The 8,616-nt window shown below is 44.1% G+C and overlaps 1 protein-coding gene across 1 annotated transcript; it reads right to left on the reverse strand.

Moving 5' to 3' along the window:
• Nucleotides 1-871: 871 nt before the first annotated feature.
• Nucleotides 872-7,169, reverse strand: LOC133273578 (holocytochrome c-type synthase). The gene is made up of 6 exons (XM_061461914.1): nucleotides 7,027-7,169; nucleotides 5,890-6,032; nucleotides 5,165-5,313; nucleotides 3,993-4,112; nucleotides 3,385-3,471; nucleotides 872-3,142 (listed from the first exon to the last, which is right to left on the reverse strand). Exons 1-6 carry the CDS (start codon nucleotides 7,139-7,141, stop codon nucleotides 2,944-2,946), a joined length of 813 nt encoding a protein of 270 aa, XP_061317898.1. The 5' UTR covers nucleotides 7,142-7,169; the 3' UTR covers nucleotides 872-2,943.
• Nucleotides 7,170-8,616: the final 1,447 nt, after the last annotated feature.

Below are 8,616 nucleotides of genomic sequence, written 5' to 3' on the forward strand. Positions count from 1 at the left end.
ACCAAAATATCCTTGAAGGACACATCTTCAGCTGCAGGCCTGGAGAGCAATAACTTGTTTCAACTGCAAGAGTCAAACACAATAGGTCAAGTGGGGCTTTGGCACATTATAGCAGAGCTTAGGTGAACTGTGTAAATGCACAACTGATTTAGTGACAGTGACCATATTTTCCCTTTTGAACATGCACAAGGTTAACCTGGTTTGAGATCCTGGGTTCTAAATTTCTGTTTCAGCCTGACTGGGAACCTGCTGCTGCTGCAAAATTCCCTGAAAGGGCCTGATAAGGATATATCTTCACTTGTTTGAGCTTCATGAACTCCCCACACCTGTCCATACTTACAAAGAAAGGATATAAGTTACATTAACTTGAATGTAGCCTAGACAATAGTTTTACTGCTCAAACATCCCCCAAAGGGTAAAACCACATCAACTTATATCAGTTTTTCAAGTTGACATTAGAATTCTGATCACTCCAACACCCATCTTCTAAGAAACAGTGAACTGCCAACATCAGGCATAAAGTAACTCAAAACAAAAAGGGAAAACTCCATGTTTGCTTCCTTCAGTCTTACTGCTTGTAGATATTACATTAATTTCTACTTCAAGGACTGTTAAAAAACCTTGTAATTCCTTGCATTCCTCTCTTCAGAAGCTACCCAGAATCAGGATGAATATATTTGCTGTCATATGCTCTTCTGTTGAGTGCTGCTGCACATGAATTTAGTCCTTGGCTCTTCTGTATTGACCTAAATAGATGAGTAGTATATATAAGGATATGATTAGTTCTAACAGAATACAGTCTCGTATGACACATGCAAGAGCTCATCTCAATGATTCTTACAGATAAAAATACAGTCACCAAATACCAAAGTTAAGAAAAGTATATTTATTTGTCATCAAACAAAAAGGAGACTCCAAGTGGTACATTTCATTAAGAGCAGCACAGAAAAGAGCCGTTTTCAATCCAGGCATGTGGCATGAGACACCTTTCACCAGAGTTAGCAGCTATCACAATTTCAGCATCACACTTCCCAGATCATCCAAACTCATTCTCTGGAAGCTCCTGAAGCACTCCCTCCACTGGTGTGCTTTTTCCCTCTTTAGTTGTGAGAAATACACAGTTCTGTGTGTGCCAAGTTACTGATGCATAATCCTACAACAAAAACAACGCACCTCAAAAAGAACGAGCCTCAGTCTTCACTGTTACAAGAGAGAGAAGCAGCTCTTTCACTATCAGATACACTTCATCCAAGCTCACACACTTCTCAAATCTCATGCATGCATTGCTTACTCAGATGATTTTTATTTCCCCAAAACTATTTCTCATTTTTATATATACATATATATATGTATGTATGTATGAATCACTGAAAAACAATTAAGGAGTGGATAAGGGTAAAAGTGTGTTTTTCTCTTAAGATTTGGACTTCTGGGTAGTATTTATTCCTACCATGCAGGACAGCTGGTTCTGAAGTGGGAACCATTCATCTCAACCAGTACCCTTAAACTACAGAAGCTTTCCTGCACAATTTTTTCCTAAACGGCAAGTTACTTGACTGGAACATTGAGGAGCTTTCCCCTCAGTTAAAAATAGCCACTTTCCAAATATGAAAGTACAGCTGGTTCCCTGTTAAGGTTGGGAAGTTTCACGTAGCTTCTCCCATTTGAGAAGCTACAATGTGAAACTCTCTTCCATCTTCCATTCCCAAGTGTTTTGTGTGGAAGACTCATTCTCAGGAGCAATCTATGCTGAAAGGAAGGAATCATTTAAATTTAGCGGCATGTGGCACCTGAAATTTAGCAAGCCATGCAAATTTAAAGCTATTACAGTGGAAGTCTTATAAAAAGTTAAGTTTCCCTTATTAAGCATGAACATTAATCAAATCTTTAAGCCACACAGCATTAACACGGATCACTCTTAGGAAACCCTCAAATCAACCTTATTCCTTGGCTTTCTCAATACCCTTTTAGCCAAGTTATGCACACATCTGTAAAATCCCTCACTGCAACCACTATGCAGAAATATATAGGACTGTGTAGTCATACACCTTTGTGCAATTCTGTAGTATAGAAAAACCCCACACTATGGTTCAGTTGATGAAGGCAAGATGCAAAATAAAGATGCATCACACAACAGGTTATTTAAATAAGGCTTAATTCTGCCCTGAACTTATTACATGAGACACACATTAAAGACATGAAAATATTAAGAATACTCTTTTCTTACATCAGAAACCAAATCTTTTAAATACTCAGAATAAATAGCCATTAAATATTAATTTTATCTCCTTTTAGAATAACTGACACTTTCTGCTTCTAACAAATGTTCTCTTGTTCAAAGACAGATTGCAGATTAAGGCATGAGTATACCCTCCTTATCAATTTAGCATACCTTCAAAAATACTCCTACTATACTTCTTTTAACACAATAAACTGGACTAAAGTTTTCTGAGGAAGCACATATTTGAATAGGTAAAGTGCCCATGTGAAACAAATAAATGGTTTTATACAGGTAATAAAACATGCAGTTTGGAACAGTCCCTTTATTCATCATGTCAGTATCCAAGTACTGAACTATGTTAAATTGGTTTTGACATTTCCAGTTTTCACTATGTAATACTCAGAACTCCAGTCAGGCTCAGGTAGTTAATGGATGTGGTGCAGCACTGGAGTCAGGAAATGAAGGCAAGCTTTCTGAGCACCTGTGACAAAGTAAGAATACCTTCCCCAGCTCTTAAGAAAATTAAGATACAAGTTTTTGCTACTATCACTTTATTCTTTCAAAACAACGCATTTCCCCACCCTCCCTTCCCACCACCCAAAGAACAGTGGTGATGACAAAAACATCAACAGTTGCATTGAACTCCTATATCAAGTCCTAATATTCACTCATCCTTACTCTAGGAGAGTGGTTCACATTTTGATTACACACCACAGGAGTAGTTAGGAAGTCCACCGCCACCAAGCTACCTTCATTCTGTCCCATACAGCTGAGAGGGAGTCAAAGGCAGGGCGAACATCCAGGATAGTGAACTGGTAGTTCTTGTCTACTGCTCCACCATCATAGTAATCAATAACGTATCGCACTTCCTTTCCACATCGGTCAACAATCCAATCATGCCTGTCGAAGGGAAGTTCGTATCTGGAAAGACAGAGAATGGACCATGCAGATATATTAATGGATATTATGAAGCAGGGAGATGGAGTGGAAATCCTGTTTGAGAAGTTTTACTTATCCAGATACTGGCATAAGATCCCCACTAGTACTTCTGGTAATTAGAACTTGCAATTCCAGTTCTGAAACAGCTTAATTCTACACCATGTTTTCAGACACATCTCCCAGCACTCCCACCTCAACAGAAGACCTGCCTCCTGCCCACGTACCCCATCCATGAACGTATTCTGGCTCTTGGTGAATACTCCTTTGCTTTGCCTCCAAACCGCACCAGTGATGGTCCACATGGACATTCCCTGTGTAGACAGTTCATAAAGAAAGTGTTTAAACCACTACGGCAGTTTGGTTTAGTAACAGAAAAACCATATAGGAGAAAAAGCAACAGTAAAAAATTAATTACAAGTGATCTAAACCACCATCTTAACATTGGAAAAGCTCCCCAATTTCTGACAGCACTTACTGCTGGTATGATACAGAACCTTTAACATGCTCCACACCATCATTCTGATTTACCTACAGAGCACTTCTCAACAAATCTAATCCACAGATTCAGTAGATGAAAGAACAGAAAACCACAATCCAAACCAGTGTAACACAGATCATGGAATTCCAGAGAACAATTTCTACATACGGAATGCTTAACTAGTCTGTCTCTTCTAGGAAGAAGGCCTGTCCTGACCTAAAAAGTGACTGGTTTACAAACTTTTAATCAAAATTTACATCTCATACCTTTTTGATAACATAAAGTCTATTCTCCAAAACTTACAAGACCAAGAGCTAAACCAAAGGATTTGCTTTTCATCCCCTATGTACATACATAGCATGGAGAGCTTCCCATTTCAGAATCTCCTTCCAGGCTTGCTCATTATTTTGGTTGTGAATCTTAATAATGTTGGTCATGTCTTCACCTGTTATGTCATCATCTTTCCACCTCCATCTGAGAGAGAAGCATTTGAGAACAGCTTACAAACATTACAGTGTAACTACTCCACCTTCCTCCCTTTATCTAGAGGGCTTTTGAATCAAGAGGTTTAAGGTTTTATGCAAAGACACAAAGCAAGTAGGGGAACTTCTGGCTCATCTGCTTAAGCATCTTGAGAATCACTATCAAAGTTACCCCCATCAAGATCCACAGATTCTAGGGAGATAAATTAACATCTTAACGGGATCAGAAACTTATCAGAGTGTGCAAACATCAGCACATCCATGGTATTTGTAAAAATGAGTTGGAAAAATCCCACTTGCATTCCTAATGCACACAAATCCTGTATCAATACATTTTGCATACACTTAGAAATGCCTTTCATCTCTCCAACCCTGCACTATTAACTACAGGCGCATTTGCTTTTCAACAGGCGTAACACTAAAGACATTTAAGTGTTTACAGAATTGAAACTTGGGTGTTCCATACAGACTGCTATATTGTCTTAAGAACACCACCGATACGCAGAACAAATTACTACTGTTTTAACCATAACCATCTTTAAAGTTGATCTGTTTGAGAATGACAAACAATTACAAAAGAGTAAGAAAACAGCAGCACAGAAGGCTTTCCAAACCACAGGAGACATTTATCATTCAGATCTTGCCTACACTGAGGTTTGTTTACTGACTGAAAACCTCTACTTGTCAAACCATTTCCACACTTTTAGCATCTCTGCAAAGTCAGATTAGATGTTCTCACAATCTTTACTGTGGGTTCAAAGGATTAGCATGAAGCCAACTGAGTCTGAAAGCTGGCAATCACACAGATTCTCTACACCTGTGCACTGAGTTGTGGCAGTTGCCTGGAATGCTCCATCATCTTGCTGCTCACTGGAGGACCCGTGGCCTTTGAGACCAGCTCACCCTTTAAAATAAAGCTGTGTATAAAAACAGTCATTTAAGAGTTCACAAACTCTTCAATAATACTGATTAATAATAACTAATGATATTCCTTCATGAATTTCAGACTCTCACATTCCATCTGGTAACTCAGAGTGTATTTACCCTTTTCTTAGCATAGCATTCCAGAACATTTGCTCTGAAGGGTAGACCCATTTCTTGTCAGAATGTGCTCTAGGAATGGAAGATTCTTCTCTAACAGTTGACAATGGAAAGGGTTGACCTGGGGATGGCTGCTGATTAGGAGGAGGCATCTAGAAAACAAAGAGAATCAACAACAACCTTCAGTATGAACATGTTCTTATGTTACGGTGTTTGAAAAGAAAAAACAGAATTAAAAGCACAATTCATCAGCTGCTAAAAAGATTAAGTTCAGCCTTTATTTAAGTCTACCAGAATTACCTTTCTCTTCTGCAGGAGAACTCTTTGGATGAGTTCATCACCTGAAAACCTAAAGGAACCCTTCAAGTTCCAAAAGAGTAGTGCTTTCTATAAATCACAGAAAATCTTGGAGAGACCTGAACGAGAGCTTACCCATACTGCTAGCACACAGAACTCACTGATGCAGCACAACAACCATGCATATAACTAGCAGATAGAAAACAGACAGCAAAAGGTATTCACAAACTGGAAAAAGATGTTAATTTGAAGAAGAGGATGTTAAAGAAGGTCTAACGTGGTCTGATTGAAGTATTTGCATACAAAATGAGAAAAAAGCAGTGTTTAAAAAGTAACATTATTTACCTTGGACAGTATCACCATTAACATTTTGGGGAGGGTATTTCAGAACAAACAAGACAAAGAAAAGAGTTGAAGCAATCAGAAGTTACCATATTGCTAGGATCTATGTCATTGTTCATCTGAGATGCACCAGTCACTGGACATGCTACATATTCATATGCTCTTTCTTGATGTGCAGGAACATCTGCGTTCTCAGTTCTATGATCAGGAGTCTTCATGTGCATTGGACACCCTGAAATACAGGAAAAAACAGGATGTATTTTGCTACAAAGGAAACTAAGACATGACAAGGAAGTGGAAAACAGTTCATTGAACGCTCATGTTAATGCAAATCGGTATTTCACTTTTCTTATGAGCTTTGCAACAGTTTAAACTGTTCTTTCCTGTGTTTTAGGACCTATCACCATGGTAAGATCTAGGCTTCTTCTGCAGTCCTTGAATACTCGATCCCCACCCCATGGTGGCCCCTATACTGAACTGTTTGTAGCTAACATTTCCACGGCAGTGCTGAATGTGCCAGTGAAAGAGCTGATGTGCTCCTTCTCCATCCACCTCACTGCACCCTTCTGCTGCCCCTTCCCAGGTAGTGACAACTGCCTGCTGCCAGTTACCATCTCTGCACAACCCTGGCCCTTTCTGGGTGTGTGGCTAGATGGGAACAGACTGCAGGACCCCTGTGAAACGAGACAGTTGCTGTGAAACCCAGAGGTTATACAGCAAGCACCTCTGGAGATCACCCAGTCCAACCCCTGCCACAGGACACTGTGTGCAGGGCACACAGGAATGTGTCCATAGTGGGTTTGGGATGTCTCCAGAGAGGGAGACTCCACAACCCCCTGGGCAGCCTGTGCCAGGGCTCTGACATCCTCACGTAAAGCAGCTCTTCCTCATGTTGAGATGAAACTTGCCCTGTGTTAGTTTTTGGCCATTTGCTCCTCACCCTGTCGCTGGGCACCACTGGAAAGAGTCTGGCACCATCCTCCTGGCACCCGCCTTTGAGCTACTGATCTGCATTGATGAGATCCCCTCTCAGGCTGCTCTTCTCCAGGCTAACCAGTCCCAGCTCCTGCAATCCCTGCTCACAAGAGAGATGCTCCAGACCCCTGAGCATCCTTGTTGGCTCTGCTGGACCCTCTCCAGTAGCTCCTTGTCTCTCGTAAGGAGGAGCGCAGCACTGGGCACAGTGCTCCCCGCTAAGAGTTTACTTAAGTCTCAACAGTAATTACCAGTCATCTTTTCCTGATGCATCGGACATTCTGAAGGCAGCGATGCCGTGTGATGTTGCTTGGATGCACTTGGTGCCTGAGCCACCGCAGCCGGGGAGGATGCAGACAAACCCATGGCTTCTGCACACTGGGTCTTCTCAGACCGGTTCTCTCAAGGACAGAAAACACATCCACGTTACAAACTGCACCGGTGCGGCTCTGCATCACCAATTACACAGCGCTTTCAGTAACGAACACCCAGCGTTAATAAAGCCCCACACCGCCTACCAGGGCTGACAGCGAACGGCACCGGGCCCCTGCAGGGGACACCCACGGCTGCGGCCTCCCCTCACGGCCCTGCCCACACCTGAACCCCAACCCCGCCAGGCCCAAGGGGCTAGCACGCACCGCACCCGCCCGCGGGAAGCGCCTCAGGTAAGGCCGCGGCCGAGGCCGCCGCACCGATCCACCCGGCGGCCGCCGGCAAGGTCAGGCCCGCCCCCTGTCTCAGCGCGCCCTGCCCAGCGCCCTCCTTCAGCGCCCGCCTCCCCAGGAGGCCGCTCCGCTCCACCTCACCTCAGGTCACCCCGGTCCGGTCCGGTGCGGTCCGGTCCCCCCTGGCCGGCCCCGCTCGCTGCACGACACCCTCGCGACAGCCGGGCGCCCGCTCCGCGCCTGCGCCTGCGGGGAGGGGCTGAGCCGAGCCGAGCCGGGAGCGGGGCGGCCCCGCTGCGGTAAGGCCGGGGGCGCCGGAGGCCTGTAGGAGCGGTCGGTACCTCGCTGTGCGGTGCGGGCGGCGGAGGGAGCGCAGCGCGGGTCTGGTTCCGGCACCCTCAGGAGCAGAGCCGCCGGGTCAGAACTAATGTTCCGGAGCGAGGGTCACCTTCAGTCCTTACGGTGGCAGGGCAGGCATGCTGGGGTGTGACTGCGAAATCGTTATCCACATGCGAGTAATTCGTAACGGGGAGTTAATGCCTGTAAGCTTAAAATGTTCTTTAAACATCGGCTAGGCAAGAGGAGCGTCTCAGCTGCAGGATTCACTAATAGTGCCTCACCTCAGTGCCAGAAGGTGCAGTTTAACCATGTGAAATGCTGTGTAATGCTTGGCGAGGCAGAGGATGGAGCTCAATCTGCATCAGAGCGAGGAGTGCATGCTCCATCCATCCACCTCGACTAATGGGGTAAAGAGCCAGCTCTGCAGTAACAGTGCGTGCAGACCCTGCAGGGGTCAGCCCATGCCGCGGCCTCTGGAGCTGTCAAGTGCAGAAGGCACAACACAGACATTCGTTATAGGTATGTAACAATTAGAACTGATCCATCCTGTGTCACTGGAGGGATTACAAATGACATTACAGTAGGAAGGAGCTGAGGCTTCAGTGAGTACCTGAACTTGGGATGCAGAAAACCCATGTTTAAATCTGGGAGAGGCATCTCTTGCAGCCTCTGTATCCAGTCTGGTGTAAAGGAAAACCAGAGTGATTCTCTCCCATTTCCCCTGAGAAAGGCCATGAAGATTAATGGCGATGAACTCTAAACCCCACTGAGGCAGCTCTACCCAGCACTATTTCAAGTTACACAACCACCTCCATTAAAAAGCTGCTTTCGGACATT

The sequence above is a fragment of the Pezoporus flaviventris genome, unplaced genomic scaffold (assembly GCF_033815535.1).
Source record: "Pezoporus flaviventris isolate CSIRO_AGI_PZ_B2104156 unplaced genomic scaffold, CSIRO_AGI_Pfla_v1 ptg000001l, whole genome shotgun sequence".
NCBI classification, from domain to species: Eukaryota; Metazoa; Chordata; class Aves; order Psittaciformes; family Psittacidae; genus Pezoporus; species Pezoporus flaviventris.